The 21,328-nt window shown below is 31.5% G+C and overlaps 1 protein-coding gene across 1 annotated transcript in view; it reads right to left on the reverse strand.

The window, feature by feature from the left end:
- The window catches only part of LOC129220218 (transcription elongation factor SPT4-like), an 81,060-nt gene extending 62,039 nt beyond the window's left edge, over positions 1-19,021 (reverse strand). The window contains exons 1-2 of the mRNA XM_054854584.1: positions 18,772-19,021; positions 12,532-12,638 (exon numbers count right to left, since the gene is read on the reverse strand). Of these exons, the coding sequence (XP_054710559.1) occupies positions 12,532-12,638; positions 18,772-18,840 (176 nt within the window). The 5' untranslated portion in view covers positions 18,841-19,021. The remainder of the gene's footprint in view (positions 1-12,531; positions 12,639-18,771) is intronic.
- Between the last annotated feature and the right edge of the window lie 2,307 nt (positions 19,022-21,328).

Genomic DNA, 21,328 nt, shown 5'->3' on the forward strand with positions numbered 1-21,328 from the left:
CATCTAGTTTGCTGAGAAGAGCAAAATGCAGTACCTTATCAAAAGCTTTTTGAAAATCAATATAAACAACGTCCACACACTTTTGCTATCTAAAGCCAAGGTAACCTTATCGTAGAAATGCAATAAATTAGTAGCACATGATTTACCTTTCCTGAACCCATACTGAAAACTAGTCAACAGACTATAAAAGACACTAAGAAATTCATAATCTTAATTTTGATCAAAGTTTCAAAAATCTTACAAACCACTGAAGTCAGACTTACAGGTCTTAATTCCCAGCATTTTCTTTAGACCCTTTCTTGAAGAGCGGCGTTATGTTAGCCAGTTTCCAGTCCTCTGGCACCGTCCCTGAGTTACAAGAAGCATTAAAAATATTTAAAATAACATCCACTAATTCCTCTGCACATTCAACTAAAATTTTTGGATAAATATTATCTGGTCTCGAAGCTTTAGTTGCTTTAATTTTTTTTCAAATGAAATAGAACCTCCTCCCTGGAAAACACAAAATCCTTGCTAGTGTATACTGCTGAGATACAGTTATCGTTAAACACACTGGAAAAAATATTATTAAGAACATTTGCAATATCCCTATTGTTTTGGATTAAATTTCCATGCCCATCAACAAATGGCCCATTTTGACTTTTTCGAGCGTTCCCAGCATTAGCGTAAACAAAAACTCTTAGGATTCCCATCTGTGTTATCTGCTAGCCCCTTTGCTCCAAATCCCTTTTCTGAATCCGTACCAAACACTTAAAATTACACCTTGCCTTACAATACTGGAGCCTATCTGCACTCGGACCAGATTCCTTAAACTGATGAAAAGACGCTTGCTTACAGTTTAGAGCTTCTTTTATCTCCCTAGAGAACCACATGGGCCAAATTTTAGTACTAACACCTTTTCTCCTAAATAGAACATAATCCCCAACTGTTAACCGTTAAGGGACCTATTCCTTAAATTCCGTCTACTGCTGATCTACGTCGGTATTTTCCAATCCGCCAAAAAAACCTCTTTCAAGCTCTGCCTAAGTGCAACAAAATCAGTGTTTCTGAAATTGGGCACAAACTAAAAATTATCATTTTTGTGCACTTCAAATTTATTCTGGAACCTAATGCTGTTATAATCACTATCTCCAATATGATCCCCTACACACAACCCCTGAACAGAACTTCCTACGTCACAGAAAACTAGATCCAAAATCGCCTCCTCTCGAGTCCTCTGAGTTACAACTTGATCTAAGAAACAGTCACCAATTACTTTTAAAAATGCCTCTTCTCTGCCATTACTAGGATAAAAATTATTCCAATCAATACCCTTAAAATTGAAATCCTCTATTATGATGCATGATTCCTTACTGGACATGTCACTAATAATATGATACATCTGTTCATCTTGTCCCTGGCTTGAATTAAGTGGCCTATAAATGTTTCCAAAGAGCAAGTTTTTGCCCTTATCAACTCCAACCAAACCATATCAATATCAGTAGGTTTATCATTTATGACTAATTTATTGCAAATGAACTTGTCTCTTACATAAAATCCCACCATCTCTTTAATATTAATTAAGCTTGAAATGATTGGGTAGTCATTAATACAATACAAGGCACATATTGTTCTTAAAGCATTCTTTATTTCTCAAATTTCAGATATAAAAAAAAAAAAGATCAGGAAAATGGGGATAACTGCAGAAAATTAGTTGCAAATTAAAACCATATTTTTTTAGCATACATCAAGCACAGCCAGAAAAACCTGGAGGGTTTTTTTGATCAAAAATGTCTTCTAGGGTTGGTTTTTTGGTCAAAATTATCTTCTTAGGGGAGTTTCATTATTAAAACAGTCCTTTCATATGTTTAAACTACAGTATTATAATACACATTTATGTTAAAACTAATGCCTCAGGGGGGTGTTTTAACCCCCAAAAATTCCCCTTCGCTGTGCCACTGGCATACATTTTTAGAGTGAGAAGCAAATTGAAGGAAAAGAGCTAAAATCTCTTTTCTACAAGATATTTAAACTATGATTTTGTTATTATTGCTTTTCATTTGTTATTGTTACTAAAATCCCATTTTGTACAAATTTGCTATACTGCACCATTTCTCTCAAGTGTATTTTTATATAAATTTAAATTTTGAAAGAGAAGCAGCTATTTCTACCTCATAAGTGCTAAAAAAAAGGGGCTGATGGAGTCAGAGTTCAATCTTAGCTACATCACTCAATAATGTAAATTTTTTATATTTTTTAGGGAAAAAATCTTTTTTTAACTAAAATCATTTGAATTTAAGGTATTGAAAATGAGAACGTAAATTTTAAAATTAGGTTTGTTTGTAAAGTAAAAATTTACAGCAGAGTAAAAAATCTAAGTTTCCCTTTTAAGGTAGAACATATACTTTTCACAGCGAGATAGTAAGAATTGAAAATAGATAAATACATAATTGATTATCCTTTTTCTTTGCATTGGAACACATAATGTGTTTTCTAAAACTTCATAATACTATTTCAGGATTTAAAAAAAAAAAAAAATCCTTGAAGTTGCTTCATTTAATCATGAAATTCTAAAAAATTTCACAGCCTGTAAAGCCCTAACATAAACCACTAGATATTCACCATAAGTATTTTGAACACTTTCTTAAATACATAAAAAAAAGTAACCAAGCCGAGTTTCAATACAATCTGAGACTGAGAGTAAACCACTTTTTTTTTTCTTTTAAATTTTTTCTAAAATAAAATTAAAAAATAAAAATATGATTGAAATAATGAATAAAATAAACAGATATAAAGTAGCATATGATGAAAAATCTTCCAACATTAAAAATTATTGAAATATTTGCAGGATGCGAATAGATTGAAATCTCAAACAAGGCATGCAATTTTCGGCGAATAAACGTGTTTGACATGTGTTCAAAACGTACGTTTTCGGCAAACATCACGGAGAATGAAGATATGATAGGCTAAAATAGAAAAAAGGGACCAAATTTGACATAGTTTAAAAAATTTAAGGAAATTTTCAGAAAATTAAGGACTTTTTAAGAGTTTTTTAAGGACCTTAATTTTGCTTGATGAAATTAAGGGTCTCTTAAGGGTTTTTTAAGGAAGTAAGAACCCTGAGTTAGAAACTCTTCTTGTAGAAGTTGAGGCCATGATCAATTCTCAACCTTTAATCTGTGTTTATTTTGAATTTGAAGAACCATTGCCATTACACCTGTCCATTTTTAAATTGGAAAACGCGCTATGTGCTTACCTATAATTAAAATTAATGATTTCAATTTGCTTGGAATTAAGGAAATCTTACTCAATGGCTATGCTTGCGCAAAACAATATTCAACCACTTCTGGAAAGGCTGGATGAAAGAATATCTTCTAAACCTAAGGTCAGCACATCACACAAACCAAATCAAAGGTCATGATTTCAAGTTAAAAGATGTGGTATTAATTCAGGATGAACTTCTATCGAGAACTTTTTGGAAAATGAGGAAAATCACTGAAATATTTCAAGGAAGAGATGGGAAAATTCGATCCTGCAAAATTCAAACAGGAAATGCCATCTTAAATAGAACTGATTAACTTCTCTATAATCTAGAGATAAGAGACTTGATAAATTAGTGAACTTTTGGTGGACTAAAAAAAAAACAACCTTGGTTTGAATGTTTTAATTGTTCATTACTAATATATTTTACTTTTCTATTTTCAGAGGAAGTTCCTGTTCATTTACGAGGTTTTGAAACTTGATTTAAATTGATCTTGTCAGAAGGTGATACAAGAAATTTAAATTAGAATTCTACTTTGTTACATATATTTTTGGATGAACAACTGTTCATCTAGTGGGAGTTGTTAAACATTTTAGTCAACATATATAATTTGCATGTATATTTTTCTCGATTCAGTTAAGCTTGAAGTTGAAGTATTTTTATGCAAATCCATGTGATCCGGAATGACATTGTATTTGTCTTTTAAGTAGGCTGAATGCCGTTTTAGTTTTCTTGACTTTATCGATTCTGTAGGCAATTCTTCATGCTATCTTGGCACATTTTGCAGTCACTCTTGACGTGACTAAATTATCCTGATAAATATGTTAAACATTATCTATATTGTGTATATGTAAATAAACTTATTTATTTTAAAATATGAGTCGAATATCTTGCTAGCAAAATTTAACTTTACTTGAATACCAAAGAAAAATCTTAACTAATTTCACCAAACTTGGCAATCTAGGAATTTCAACTTGATCTAATACTTTTTTGTTATTTATTTTGTTTTGCATTTACAAAGAGTATTTTCAAAAATCAGAAAGAATGCTCTTCAATTGCAACACAGCAGACTGGAAAAGAAGACTTAAGAAACTTTCACAAACAGTGCTTTTGATGGCATCCAGAAAACAAATCACCGATGGCGACACTTAGTGTCAAACCAGAGAAATTTAGAGGGAATGAAATTGGCACTGACACAAAATATGGTTACATTTAATTCTTGGAAACAATTATCCAACTCCTTGTATACATTAATTATTGACAAAAAAAAACATAATTTTTTTTTCTAGTACCTCGGTTTCACATCTCATTAGCTAAATTTTCAAAATAATTTTTTGTGATTCAATTTTATAGTAATGAATGCATAAACCTACTTCTTTTGAAGTGGTTGACTTGCTCAAATATTCATTTCTCCTGTTTTTGTTAGTTTTAACATTACAAATTCCCTCTAATTTTTGAAAATCTGTAGTAAATGTGAACTTTAAAAAGGGGGTAATGTGAACTCTGTTCGTGTTCTGAACATTGTGAGTTGTAAATGCGAACTCTGTTTACAATTACAACGCACTACAAGTAAGTCTGGGTAATAAATAATGTTGAAGAGGATGGGGAAATCATTGTACAGGGATTCCACTGTGTGAATAACACAAAAACTGTGTTTGTATGTAAACTATGTATTTTCAATCACCATTTTTGACATCATTACTGCTCCACCATTTTTTATGAAAACATACAAGAACCAAAGAGTAACTTATATTTTTCATGGATTTGTGGATGTAAATGAACAATAAGTCTATGTTTAAATTCTCATTAACAAATGAAACATTGAAACATTAAAAAAAAAATTTTTGAGTTATACTAAGCCAATGTGGTAATTTTTTAGACTTTTTCATTTGATATCTTTAAAAAAACTTATTATTTTGAACACGCTTTGGTTAGCTTCACCTGTAGGTATGTCTGTATGTGTCTTGTAATGGAATCTTGCAACTCAAATTTCGCATACTTCCTGCAATCAGATTCTTTTGAAATTCGGCACATGATTTCAGATCCAATGACAATGCAATATTCTATAATCAAATTAATTAACTATTAATTGTTAGTTTATATCAATTTTAATGAATATTTTGGCCTTAATTCTAACTATGTGAAGAATTTTTTTTTTAATAGATTAAAAAAATTTTGCAAAAATCATTGAAAAATATCTATAAAAACTTTTGATTTTTCTGCATCAGTCAAAATTTGTTCCATTATTCCAAAGCAATTAGAACACGAGTTTTTAGTTTTTAACTAATTTCATGCCAAAATTTAGGTGAGCCTTCAATTGACAATTCATTGCTGATCAGGCCTTTGTTGAACAATACTTTTATCAAAATGTATCCCAAATTTTCAAAGTAATGTAAATATGATTTCTGCACACGTACATTGATGACTGAGATGGATCAGCTGGATTAGACAATTACTCGACAGGAAATTTATCAGTGCAGTTGAATGTTTTTAGAACATGGCTATTACACTTTAAGGGGTATATTTATTCTTTATGGAGTTCAAGAGACCGCATTTCAAATGCTGCCCGAGACCTTTAGCCGCTTTTTTTTAGGGGGGGGGGGGGAATTCATTAATATAAAAGATTTTAAATTTTGTTGAAATGTATTTTTTTTTTTTTTTTCGTAAAACAAGTTAAACTAAACAGAAAAAAAGAAAAATAAAATAATAGTTTCAAAAACTTAAATAAAAAAAAGCCACACTTTTGTAGCAAAATGAATTAAAAAGTAAAAAATAATCTTTGGAAGCTAGTAATTGACCAAATACTTAATTTTTTATGCAATACAAAAAAGCGAGGGGGGGAGCGCTTCTTATCAGTTGTCTTGAATTTCTTCCATTTGTTGTCCATACAAAAATGTAAAGAGACAGCAGCCCGCAGTTTTTTGTATTATATTAAAATTACGTGCTTGGTCAATCACTGTATATACTTATCCAAAAATAACTTTTTACTTTTTAGTTCATTTTGCTACAAAAGTGTGTTTTTCTTTTTTAGTTTTTTAAACTATTTTTTTTTTTTTTATATTTGTATAATAAAAAAAAATCTGATTTTCCAATTTGAGTTTGCATTAAACATCTATTATAATTTTTTTCTATTACTTTCCACTCGCTATTTTTAATAAATTTGAGAAATCTCTTATTGGTGTTATACAAGAGGGAATAGTGAGCACTAAAAATGAAAGCATCATTTCCAAAGTAGGGTCAAGGCCAACATCTTGAATAGAGCTTTATGTACCATAATCTATTATTACACATTCAAAATAGCATTTCTGAGATCATTCACAATTACTCCAAAAATCATGTGATTTACAAATCTGTTCCGGGTAAATGTCTCAAACAATTTTTATTTTTGTAAAGAATTTGTTAAAAATTTGTGTGGTACAAATGGGTGCCCATATGCAAAGTTGCAGGGGGGGGGTGCACGAGTATTTTCTCTGTGATTTAGCTGGATATTTACCCCGTGGAAACTGATTTCAGGGCAGATTAGAGTCATTAAAATTTTACATTTTTAATAACTTATTCATTAATGGCTGGAGAAGAAATGTTTTTACATTTTTGCAAAGAAAAAAGTACTAAAAGCAAGGAAGTTCTTATTTCAAAGGGAGGCTCAAGCCTCCCGTTGACCCCCTATATGGGTGCTCTTGGTGGTACATCCTGATTGATGTAGAAGTTGCATATTCTAAAGTGTGATATTGTTAAACACTTTTCTTAAACTAATGATTTTTCTTGAAAACATCAAAAACCTATCACAATTGCCCTGGTTAACCCTACTACATTTATACTACAATTTTAGCATTCATTCCACATATTGATTTTACTTTAGTTCCAGACAACACAACAAAAAAAATAGTACTGTCAGCCCCGTTTAATCGGGTAATGGATAAACGAACACCCCACTTATACAGAGCCAAATATTTCCCCACAGACCCAATGTTAAAGATCGCTCCTTAATCGAATAACTTCCCCATATAATTGAATAATATGTATCAGTTGTAGTAAATATTTTTGTTGAGAAATTTTTTTGAATAAATTAGAAATAAGTTAGGTACAAACAACAATTGACATAAAAATATAAAACAATATTTTTCACCATCAGCGTGCAAGAAAACACATTCATATTTCGTCAAAGCATTTCATGTAGTCTATCTCATTTCTTTCGTTCTTGCCGTTAAAAAAAAAGAAACAATAAAAGTGTTACCAAAGGACCTAGCAATCCACTATTACAGAATTTTACAAAAAATAATGTTCTGAAAAAAGGTGCCGTAACAAAGATTTCACAACTCAAATTGTAAGCAACTTTAATGTAATTTTCAAATGTATTTTTTGTTCTGCAAACTATTTAACTATTTTGTTGTTTCATTAGCTTATTATTTCTAAAACTTTTTTAAAGTTATTTCCTTCATATAGGTATTGATTACATTTTATGACAAATGCTGTCTAAACTGACAACCAAAAGGTAAAGAAAATTTCCCCGCTTAATCGAATAATTCTTGGAACCGAGAATATTTGATTAAGCGGGACCGACAGTATTTGCAAATATATGCCATTTTTATTTCCTAGTTGCATCTCACTTTTCACTTAATTTTCTCTGACAATTTTTCTCAGAAACAATAATAGATGAATATCATTCATAAGTTTCACCTATGAGGCGTCCACAAACGATGTAAAGCTTTGCGGCAAGAAGAGAGGTCGTAAAACTGTGACAAGGGGAGGAAGGAGTAGGAAGTGGACATCGCACACTTTTCAAATAAAAATGTTGACAGCCTATATAGTTTCATACAATTTATCCATTTTGCCATGTAACGTGGCAAAATAGATAAATGAGCATTGGAAATTTAAGAATAAAAATTATTCACCTTTTTGTTAATTCTAAGAAATGAATGGTAACAAAACGAAACTTTCACGAAATCCTTTATGGGAAAAAAAGGGATCCTTCACAGGAATTGAGATTGCAAAAATTAGAGCTATCCCAAATTCTTAATCCCAGAAAATGGAACCTGCACAATACATTAGAGTGTAAATTTTAAAGGTTTCTATACTGAATTGATAGTTCTTACGCTACATAATGCTACTTTTTAGTATAACAAAATTATCTTCCAAGTACCTCATTTTCATTTGCCATTTTGAATGTGAAAACAATTTCAGACGAAGTTACTTTTCTATCATATTTTTGAATTTGTATGAATGTATTGATAATTTTTTCTCATGAAAAAAAGAAATAAACAAATGAAATCAAATTTAGGAACAATTCAAACTTAACAGATTTCATTCCAAAATTTCCTCTTTTATTTATGCTAAAACAGAATTTTGAAAGTTTTTTAAGAGAATGCATCAGTGGATTGAATGTTGACTAGTCTTTCCCTCAGGTATTTTTAGAAGGGGGCTGCACCCTGCCCTCTTTTTTTTTACATATCTCAATGGGTCCTCCTTGATCCTTCAAAGTTTTAACCAAATTTCATCACAAAAGCAAACTTTTTTTTCCAAAAGGAAACTTTCGTGCAAGCCTGGCTTTGAAACGTAACTCCCTGTTTCCCATGATTTGAATAAAATTAGAAATCTCTCAGTTTTTAGAACATTTTTTTTTTAATTATGAGAAAATGCTTTTTATTCATTAAAAAAAGGTATTATTAAAAGGTACATGGGTATTGAAAAATACTTTGGTACGCATGTAGTACACAAAAAGTTTTATTTTTTATTTTTTTAAAGGCACTTTTTCGATTGCAAAATTTCTATAAAAAAGTGCCTTTCTATTTGGAGGCACCCTGCCCTGTAATGGTCTGGGGAAAACCCTATTGAGAATTCTGGCATTTCTCGTACAATGGCATGACTCATGAGGATTAAATCAAAAAGCTTCCATTTGTATATTGCTCTTGAAAATTATTTGGGGACATTGTATTGGATTATATTTTATTATATTGGAGATAGTGATCACAACAGTATTAGGTTCTGTACTAAAGTTGAAGTGTAAAAAGATGAAAGTTTTAGGTTTGTGCCCAATTTCAGAAATACTGAATTTGTCGCACTTAGGCAGAGCTGAAAAGAGATATTTTCGTCAGGATTAGAAAATAGCAACATAGATTTGCAGTTGATGGGAATTTAAAAAAAACTATCAAAACGGTTGGGGATTATGTTCTATTTAGAAGAAAAGGTGTTAGTACTAAAATTTGGCCCATGTGGTTCTCTAGGGAAATAAAAGAAGCTCTAAACTGTAAGCAAGCTGCTTTTAATCAGTTTAAAGAAACTAGTCAGAGTGCTGATAGGCTCCAGTATTGTAAGGGAAGGCATAATTTTAAGCATTTGGCACAGATTCAGAAAAGGGAATTGGAGCAAACATTGCCAGAAATCCTAAAAGTTTTTTACTTATGCTAATTCTGGGAAAGGCCGAAATAGTCAAATTGGGCCATTGGTTGATGAGCACGTAAAATTTAATTCAAAAGATAGGGATATTGCAAATGTTCTTAATAACTTTTTTTCTAGTGTGTTTAAAGATAACTATCTCAACACTAACAAGACACAAGCCAATATACAACTTGAGGATTTTGTGTTTTCCAGGGAGAGGGTTCTATTTCATTTGAAAAAAATTAAAGAAACTAAAGCTCCAGGACCAGATAATATTTATCCAATAATTTTAGTTGAATGTGCAGAGGAATTAGTGGATGTTATTTTGAACCTTTTCAATTCTTCTTATAACTCAGGAACAGTGCCAGAGAAAGCTGGCTAACATAATGCTGCTCGTCAAGAAAGGGTAATGCAGGGAATTATAGACCTATAAGTCTGACTTCAGTGGTTTGTAAGATTTTTGAAACTCTGATCAAAATTAAGATTACGAATTTCTTAAAGCCTAATAGTCTGTTGACTAATTTGCAGTATGGTTTCAGGAAAGGTAAATCCTGTACTGCTAATTTATTGCATTTGATAGACAAGGTTATCTTGGCTTTAGACAACAAAAAGTGTGTAGACGTTGTTTATACTGATTTTCAAAAAGCTTTTGATAAGGTACCTCAATGATAAAGTAGCTTATAAGGCAAATCCTGTACTGCTAATATATTGCATTTCTACAACAAGGTTACCTTGGCTTTAGACAACAAAAAGTGTGTGGACGTTGTTTATACTGATTTTCAAAAAGCTTTTGATAAGGTACTGCATGTTGCTCTTCTCAGCAAACAGCTGATATACGAAGAGGAGGAAAAACTTTACTTTGTGTTAGGAATGGGCTGACTGGATAGAAAGAGTAGTTGTGAGGGGAAATTATTCTAAATGGAGTGATATTTTAAGAAGAGTGCTTCAGGGATCAGTTTTAGGGCCTCTTCTGTTAATTATTTTTATGAATGACATTGATAAAAATTTTAAGTATGTTGTTCAGTTTTTGTTTTCTTATCTCAGGAAAGATATTTCTCTATTGGAAAGGGTTCAAAGAAAGGTTACTAGACTAGTAAGGGGACTTTCAGATTTCGACGATCATACCAGACGTAATATTGTAATATATATGTATATAATATTGTACAGGGTGGCGACAGGAACAGTGAAAAAAAGTTCCCTGACTTTTCCCTGATTAAGTTCACCAAATTTCCCTGATTTACGTTACCAATGAAGGGTTTCCTTTCTTTGCTCTACTTGTATGTTTGTATAAAATGCAGTATTTTAAACGTTTTAAGTTGTGTAAAATTGGTGAACTAAAGATATATTTTAAAAAGATGCTACTTGTTTAAAAAAAAATCAAGTCAATTTTTTTGGAAAAAACCCCCGACAAAAGAGCATATTAAATTTTTATACATGGAAAGACAATAGAAAATCAGAAAAAAAAAAAAAAAAAAATTCAGAAATCACTTAGCATAAGAATTTTAAGAAACTATTAAAATCACTCTTTAAAACATATGTGTATTTATGATGGAACTAAAAAGTAATTGAAAATATTTTGAACTAAAGTTTCAAACAGTAGAATAATTGTTGCAAGAATAACAAATAATAGTAAAAGAATAGAAGTAATGTAGCTATTCTTATATAACTAATTGACATATTTATGCAAAACAGACGAAACCATTTGACATCCATTCATAGGGAGCTTTTCTCTAATCAAGAACATAGGGTTGAATGAATGAATATTTACCTATGTACATACATAAGTTAACTCTATTTCAAATGATTTCAGCATGTAACGAAAAAAAGCTTAGATTGTTTTTGTAACAAACAACTTTGAAATGCAAAAAAAAAAAAAAAAAGGAATTCAAAAAGAAAAAAAAAGAAAAAAAGGCAATTAGTTTATTTTAAAATATATAAAAGAAGAATACAACTTGGTTATAAAATAAAGGAAACATTTAAGTCTGAAGGAAAGAAAACCTTTATAATCTGCGGCGACAACAAATAGTATAACGGCAAAAAACAAAGTTTTTTTGATTGAAAGTTCAATTTTAGCAATTAAATTGAAAGCGCGAAGAGGTAATAACTTTTGACCTTTTATCAGTATTAATTTAAAAACCAAAGATTTCTTCTTGAAATCGAGATTACAGTATGCTAATTACTTCGAGACAATGGAATAAAGGCAAAGGAGCTAAGGCATTAATGAAGGCTTCCTCTTTGCCTGTATGGTTGTTTATTTTACGTAGCATTGAAAGCTTGAAAGGAAATTTCAAGCTAGGTAAAATAAACAACCTAGCAGACACAGAAGCAATCTTAGGAAGTTCATCCTGTGGTTATTAAGTAAGATTCAATACTTTGACGTTGAGGAAAAAAGATGCACAAATATGCGGCAGTGTATAATCGCACCTCATTAATTTTATTTATTTTTTTTTTGAACAGATAATTGGCGAAAATGCGTTGGGAATTAGAGTACTTAATTTTGTAAAGCAAAAAAAAAAAAAATTCTTCATAAAATTTTCCCTGATTTTTTGTTATTTTTTCGAAATTCCCTGATATTTCCCTGACTTTTCACTGATCTCCCTGCTCTGTCGCCACCCTGTTGTATATATATGTATGTAATATATGTATAATTCATTACTCATGACTTCTTTTTCCGAACATAAAATTGTATCTACTCAAACTCGCTAAAGTGTGCCCTCTTATCTATCACACAAAATTGCGACAATAATTCTGAATGTGATATGCATCATACATAGATAACACTCAAAAAAACTCATAAGTAGTATTTAAAAGAAAAAAAAAACATTTTAAACATGAGAGAATATTTTCAAGGACTAAGCTAAATAGTATTATCATAACAATGCATGTAAAATTGCTTCAAAATAGAATCTACTTACCCGTCAAAGTTTGAGCTTGTACAGTCATAAACTAAATCTCTATTATTCTTCAAATTTAAATATTCTTCACAGTTATCACATCCATCAAATTCAAATTGATCTGTAGACTGAAAGAAGAACACAATTTATAAATTTACATGTTGTGGAATAAAAATACATTTCTTAACTACAGTAAAACCCCTCCAAAGCAGACACTAACGGGACAAACATTTTTGTCCATAACAGAAGGGTGTGCACAGGAGAGGGGTTTTACAATTTTATTTGTTTATTTCACATTATTTATTTTTTACTCTCAACCAAGGGCGCCCATATAGGGGACAAGGGGGGGGGGGGCTCAAGCCCCCCTTAGAAATTAGAACTTTATTGCTTTTAATACTTTTTTCTTTGCAAAAATGTAAATCTCCAGCCTTCTTCTCCAGCCATTAATGAATAAATTATTTTTAAAAAATCAAATTTTGACAACTCTAATCTGTACTGAAATCAGTTTCTATGAGGAAAATATCCTGCTAAAGCATAGGGAAAGTATCTGAGCCCCCACCCCTTTAAAATTTTGCATATGGGCGTCCCTTGCTCTCAACTTAAATATCTTTATAATATACACTTTAATGTCTCTAACTTTTTAATTTACTATTTTTTTTAATATATATAGTAATAATCATTGCTATTTTCTGGTTAAGTTACATCCTTCTTTTCACTCTGACATGTCCGCTCTTGAATTCAATACGATGAAAACAACTTGCTATTGTTTCACTTTATCTTCAAACATACTTTACACAGCTGTATCCAAAACATCAACAGTTTTGAGCAATTCGCTACTAGTGTTAGCATTTTTCGCCTTGTTGATCAAATGCATTAAGTCTAGCCTATTTTCTAGCATTAAATTTTGGCGTTCATAAGTTGATATTTAGATGTTGTGTTTGCTAATAAGAAGATGGTCTCTATATTGTTTATGGATGTGTTGGAAATGAAGTTGCATTGATTCATCAAGAAAACAAAATGCCTCTTTCCTCAGCAAACATTTAATCAAAAATCAAAAACAGATCTAACATAATACTGTTTCCCTAGTTGTCATCCAATTGTTTTTAAAAAATGCATTTGTTTACCAATTTGCAAACATTTAAATTTTTCTGTTATTTGGTTGCTGACTATTAAAGTATTGGACAAACTGAACATTCAGTTTGTCTGCCGAACACGCAGTATACCAATTACATGGTGCATCTCTAGTATAAAGTTACAGAACGTGTCAGTTAGAAATAGTCAACCCACAACATGCACGCCACGTATTCAGAAGAGAGGTGAGAGTAAAAAAACTATTTAAAATCCCTCCCCCCTCCCTCACAAAAAAACCTTTTAAATTGTTGGTTGCCTCAATTTCTAAACGAGTTCGGCTGTAGAAAATTTGTCAGAGTTTGAAAGAATTTTCTTTGGGAGTCCATTGAAAAGGGAAAGTTATTGGTGTTTAGTTGGGTTAGTACATCATTTTAAAATTACATTGTTTCCAAACTGGGAGTAGCTTTCTAGAGTCACGTTTTTCGAACTATGATAAATATTAAGATAAATAAATACCTTTGTGCTGAATAGTAAAGTCAGACCAAACAACGTAAGTAGAAGCACAAATTTGTAAATTACAGCAGACACGTGTTTCGGCGTTCCCTGTAACGCCGAAACACGTGTCTGCTGTAATTTACAAATTTGTGCTTCTACTTACGTTGTTTGGTCTGACTTTATGATAAATATTGTCTATTTTGTAGGATTCTTTACATATTAGGTTTGATGATTTGAAGATAAAAAATTAGTGATCTTTGTCAATTTCTCCAATTGTTATGCGTCTGAAAATCCCAATCGAAATTATTGACCTATAGCACCATACAATATTGATTGAAAATCAAGATTGGGAACTTGGTTCAACTGCAAATTGTCTAAATTATATTATGTTTCCGAAATTAGCACAGAACATTTTTTTTTAATTTTATATGATTTACCTGTTGGTTGTTGTTATAGGTTTGGTTTAAAATATGTTTCTGAACTAATGTTTTCTTTTATCATAATATATATATTTTTTTTCGGTGCAGACGTTTGTAACCATAAGACTTTTAAATGGCTGGATGTATTTTGATCAAATTTTTTGTGTGTAATTAAGTTGTGTCAAGAATGATTTTTTGAATCGCGATCGATCGAATCGGAAACGCTTTGGTTAATTGATTAATTTATTTAAACATTGGATGGTTATATCTCCCAAATGATTAATATTTATTTTAACCTATTGTTGAGCGAGAACTGAAATAAATATTTAACCTGTTGCCAAAGGGCAATCAGAAAGCCAGCTCTGCTTTTTGTAATGAAATTTCCTACAGTGATAATGTCAATTGAGAACAGATAAAACATAGAGAGAGAGTGAAGCCTTCATTTCTTGAAAACAACAATTTTAGGTCCAGTGATATATTTTAAAGTCAAGTACTGAAAGAACTCGGATTAATTTCACTAGGCTCACGCAAAAATGCATATTTTTCATCGTAGTTAAACCATGTAACCGAATTGGTGCTTTAGGTCTTCTTAACCAAATGATTGGATAGTACCGTACATAACAACATTTGTTTCTCGGTTCAAATCCATCTGAGTTTTGGCACCAATGACAAGAATATTTTAAAGATTATCAAACCAATCAGTACATTATTAAAGGAAAAGATGGTGGAATTTGAAGACAAAACAAATTTTATTTTTGTCCAGATAAATTACAACAGGGTAGTTCTGTACACACAAGATCAGTGCAGTGGAAGATTTTTATCTTTGGTAGAAAGAACAAATTAGGCAAATATATGAAGTTTTCGTTCAAAAGATGGGACCACTAATCGGTCGGAGTTCCCTTCGCTCACTGATCGGCTGGATTACAGGAACATGGTGGCTTGGCAACAGTGATCAAACAATACAGTTAAGTGATTATTTGTTTACTACTAAAGAATTGTTTTTGGTTTTTAAAGAGTGTTTAGTCATTTTAGTTGAAGAATGTGTTTATCTTACATCAGGAGGGGGGGGGGGGAGTGATTTTTGCTAATTCAGGGAGCTGTTTTCACTTTTATCATTTTTTTAAACAATATCCATTCGATTGTTTTATTCTTTTTCATATGAGGGACCTTGCAACGTGATTTCCTGTTTTTTCTAGATGCGTCGTTAGTTTTTTATAATTAATATCTGAGGATGATTTTTATCCTTTGAGCATGGTTGAAGGAACAAACCATACAATCTATGAAGATCTTTCAAGTGCACGAGAAAAAATAGTTGATAAAACAAATGCTCAGCAAGCACTAGATAAACACATAAGACAAGTTGTAACAAATATACTCATTCTGACACCAAGCAGTTTAAAACATTTTCTGTTTACTTATTTTTTTCAACAAAATGGTTCAAAGACTTGATAGTTTATTGAAATTTTTCAACTTTTCAATTTACAAAGTTTGAACAGAACAACGTCTGTCGGGTCCTCTAGTGAATATATAAAAATCACAATGCCTTCGAAGATTAATTCATATGCACTTCGCAAATACATACAAGAACTAAGCCTAAAATTAATGACTTGGTGAAAAAGCTACTAATTCATAAGCAGCACTAAGTACCGAATCTTTAATATTTAGAGTTAAATGGTTCATATTATTAGCTTTTATTTTAAGCGGAACTTATCTAACTGAACCTTTAAAAATGTTTATTAATGATAAATCATGAGTTTGTACAAGTCCACTACTCAGACAAGAGAAAAAAATGTACTATATTTAAATAAAAATGAGATAGCCTCAAAAAAATCTTTCTTGATATTTTACAATTTTTAGTGTGTGGAAAATGGAAACTGGTATGCAGAGCTTATTTCTCCAGATAGTGTAACTTCTCCAAAAAGGTTGGCCACCCCTGATTTAAATCATTAAAATAAAAAATTAACTTTTTGAACATTTCAAAGTATATAAAACGTATGTTTGTTGGAAATAGCAGTTATATACGACAAGGTTTTTAAAAAGCTTTATTAGAACGGTTACAGTATACTTTTAATGTATGAGTAGATAATACTGCTGGAATTCTGAATCAATATTACTTAAAATAAAGTTGAAATACTTTGATATTTTTTCAAAAAGATATTCTCGGCTAAAAATCCTTACAAAAATTTACTTACCGAAATGCTGCTAATGTTTAACAGATGGAAAATTTATAAATTGTTTCATTATCTGTCTCAATTTCAAATTACTTTCAGTGTAGATTGACGGTTTCAAAGAGACTAACTGGCTCCCTCTGGTGTTGTGACAGATCAACTTTACACAGTACCTATTTATAAGACATTCATTTTGCCTATAGTTACTTAGGGGTTATTTATTAATTACATAAGGATGATTTTAACAATTTTTGACACCCTCCCCTATCCCCATGTAAGGGGAAGCAAGATTTTTTAAGCTCCTTCCCCTTATTCTTATTCCATTTCGTTTTCAAAAATAATAAAAAATTGTTAGAAAAGGATCCGTTACACTAAAACTCCCAGTTTGATGTTCATCAAAGATTTTTATTTTTCAGCTATATTATATGATGCAATACTAATTAAAATAAAACATCCCATACATAGCGCAATTCTTTTATTATATTTTACATTATTCATTCTTTGCAAAACAAGTAAAAAACAGCTCATTTTAATATGTTTTTTACCTTCCAGGCATAAATGAAATATGATCCCTGCCAAACCTCTTGACTGTCTGATTTCTAATATAAAATATCGACTTGGAAAACCTTACATAAGAATGGGTTTGACATCCCCTCCTTCCCCAAGTAGGCTATGTAGAGATTTTTCAAACCCCCTCCCTCTTGGGACCCTTACATAATTAATGAATGCCCCCTTATTGCTGCGAGCTGCTTATTTCGGCAAGTTATCAAAACATAGGAAAGCTGGAGCTTTAGCAAAACCAGACCTAAAGGCTCATTAATAGGCTTGTCAAATCAACACCGTTGATGCTTTGCTGTTGCTGACCAAAAATAAATCCATTAAAATAATTATTGAAGAAAAAAAAAACTAATTCATTTGGAAAAGTTAATTTAGTCTGATAATCATTGAGTTAATTACCTAAGAACCTCTAGAAGTTGAAAAAAATCAAAACTGTTTAATGCAGTTTGTTTGGAATATTCAACAAAAATTTGAATTGCCTGATGTTTTCTATGGCACTTTAAAGATCTTTAACCCACTTGATGTTATAAAAATTTAAACAAATTTATGCCTGTCACATGAGCCATAGATTAAGTAGAACAACTCTGCAGAGGTTTTGAAGTACTATATGCCCTAGATACTATTAATACAAAGCACCCAAAATCTAAGTGGTTTCGCTTATCCATGAGTAGATCCCTTAATTAACTTCTGTAGGCTCTAAAGTTTTTTCGAGTTAGTTTTCCTTCTATGCTTCAGCAGAGAAATTTCAAACAGCCTTTGATGGAGAAGTGAATGCTATCTGAATTGCCCGGAAATACTTGTTGATCTTTGAGGACAAATTTACTAGCAGCAAATTTAATAGTTCTTCAAGCCCTCCCTTTTTGAAGGAAATCTGCCAGTGTCAACATTAAGTAAGGGTGTTGACTTTGAAAATGTAATGTGAGGTTCTTCAGCTTGTACCTGTCTTCTGTGGCATTGGAAAAAGTATTGTAACTATTATACAACACCATTTTATTCAATAAACTCATTTACTCAGACCAAGTGTCACTCTGGAAAACGCACCATGAACTTTAACTGAAATTAATTGAAGGTTGAACTAAAATCGAATTAAACACAATCAATCCTTACACTTGTAGGCAACTTACCTTCAAAATTGGAGCAATGAATAAAGTGATGAAAACGATTAATATACAACAAACAGTAGAAGTCAGCAATGAACAATAAAGCATGTGGACAAAGTAAAAACAAATTACTATGCATCAAGACAATTAAATGAATCAATAAAATGAAACCTTACCTAATTTTAACATCACACGAAGTTGCGAGTGTTTCTTATAACGTACAAATACATATAGAAAAAATGCAACGCTAAAAACTTACCCCATTTTAGGAATACTTACTCTCCTGTCACAACGATATTTGTCTAATTTTTTAACTTGAGAGTTTATAACAGAAATTTTAAAACAGTACTTTCCAGCAATACAAATTTTAGACTATAATGAGACAGAAATTGACAACTATTTTGATTACGTTATAACAAACACGATCCTGTGCGACAAAAATCGTAATACCTTAATCATGGAACATAGTAAGCAGGCACGAAGATTGCGAAGATCTTTTGGGACGCTCTCTAAAGACATGTTAGAATATCACAAAAAGTTTGTTTTTCTTGAAAACCCGAAAAAAATAGGGGAAACGTGAAGACCTCAAACTATTTTAAAGTTTTCTTCAATATTCAAAAAATAAAACCGACTTCCTCAAATGCAATATAGCTGTTGCAGTAAACACTAAACTGCACTAAATAGCATAATAGCAACAAGTTCTCACGCGTGCGCACTGAGGACAAGCACGGTTCTGTCTTCTGCGTTGGGCCGAAACTGGGTTATTCGTTTGGCGCACTTGGCGATTTTGAAAAATGACGGCAATGACGCTGTCCACGTGACTGGAGTCTACTGGAATTTTTTGGAGGTCTCCGTATCACTAATTCGGAACTCCAGCGTTCGAATACGCTACCTTGCGGTGATTTATAAAACTGCGAATGCAACTAAAACTTTGCCACGTTGCGTTCCATGTGTGTCTGTTGACGTAAACACAGGCAGTTTGTTCTGAGTATTTATTAACGCAATCGATGTGTCTTAGTTTGCTTTCAGCTACAGAAATTAATTTGTCCCTTAGTAGTATTCTTGAGCTCCTCAAAATAATGTTAGTTTTCATTATTTCCTTAATAATAGGTGAAAGCGAAAATTCTGGATTAACAAACTTGGATAACGTTATACAAGGTAAAAAATTTTATTGTTTTGTATGAATTTGTAAGAATATGGGAGTTTTTTTAATCTTAAATTAATTAAACTTACCATATTTTACAGCAGCATTTAGTTGGAATGGACAGTAATCAAAATATTTTCTTGAATATATTATCGTAGAACAAAATGAATAACCGAGAAAGAATTTACTTTATTCCTTTTATTCTCAGCTGAAAGGTATCGCCAAATTTGTTTAGGGTTATAATTTTGGCATTGTGCGAGCAAAGTAGCCTTGGCGAGATTTCGCGTTTTTAGTTAAACCATTTTCAATTTTTATCATGAGTGGAATAAAATGGTAGTAAGATTACAGAATTCGATAAGTAAAAAGAAATAATTGTCAATCAACTGAAAAGAAAACTACGACAATATAGCCGTGAGAATTTTGTTGATGATTTGCATAACATGACACAATTAAATCGTAACTCAGAAATTAGAAAAATCGAAACAGAAAATTTTTAAATTAACCGATTCGGGAATTCAAGAGAAATAACTCAGCTACAAATGGAAAACAAGCGCTAGCCAAAGCAAAGCAAAGAAGTATCATCTTCTTTTGGTAATAATTTGTAAATGTCATATTAAATTTTCTAGCATTAATTGTTATTCTTGTCAGGCCACAATTATTATTTAGTTTTATCAAGAATTGATAAATATCGAATTCAACATCGTGAAAATGGCTGCTTAGAACTACGAACTACGTACTTTGCATTAATGTTTGACGTTTAGTAATGCTTCTTGAATTCTCATTTCTTTCTACGTGGGTCAGAATATCAACAAGACTTTGAAAATTAATTTAAAAAAAGTGAAGCGAAACAATCATACGTACGAACAAAAATCACAACACTTTTAGCATTTTCTTCGTTACCATGTGCGTTTGTTTTAGTTTTCAATTCCGCCATTAGACAGTGACTTCAGTGCCCCCTATAGTTCGTTGGAGTTGCGAATATTCGCAACTCCAATAAACTACAGGATGCGCTGCAGTCACTGTCTAATGGCGGAAGAAAAAGGTAAAACAAACAAATGCCGTAACTTATAATTTGCTTTGACAGTAATTTTTTATCGTGTTTGTGGGAAGCTTTCTTTTCTTCTGAAATCTCATCACATCATAAACTGTCTGAAGCCTGTAATTTACCCCCAAAGAAAACATGTGGAATGGATTGTTTTACCTTTTTCTTTATCATAGCAAGGTAGCGTATTTGAGCTTTGAAGTTGCGAATTGCGTGATAAATTTAAAGCAAAAATTTTTCCTGCATCCACCAGGATCCAGTGTTAATTCAAATTATGTTCTTCGCAATCACGAACTTCGATATGACCCTACTCGTTGGGTTTCTTGTTCCGACAAATGATATAGAATGGAAGTATAGAAGAAATTCGTACCCATCATAGTATAACTGGGGGATTTTCTAACGTAGGTAATCCGAGGAATATCCATAAAAATATAAAAAGGTAACTTGGACGCAGCAAAAAAGATTTGGTTACTACGGATAATCTCCCCGCCCCCTTCATGCACCCTTACTTATAAATATTATATTTTCAGCGTATACCGTTATGGTACTTTTATTTCTAACTAATCCTAAATGAAGGGAGCTACGGCTGTGGTAAACCTAACTTGGCAGCGTTGCGAAGGCTACGCAGAGCCTAACCACAGCATTACTACGCTGTCAGGTTAGGTTTGTCCCAAACTATAGTAATCTGAAATTATTTATTTTTAATTTATTTATTATTAATTAGTTAATTTATTTATTTATTTATTGAATTTCTATGCTCCATATTTATTTCATTACTTTGTATTTCTAAAAGTTATAATTATAAGTAAATTCCAGCACAT

The sequence above is a fragment of the Uloborus diversus genome, chromosome 4 (assembly GCF_026930045.1).
Source record: "Uloborus diversus isolate 005 chromosome 4, Udiv.v.3.1, whole genome shotgun sequence".
Lineage (NCBI taxonomy): Eukaryota > Metazoa > Arthropoda > Arachnida > Araneae > Uloboridae > Uloborus > Uloborus diversus.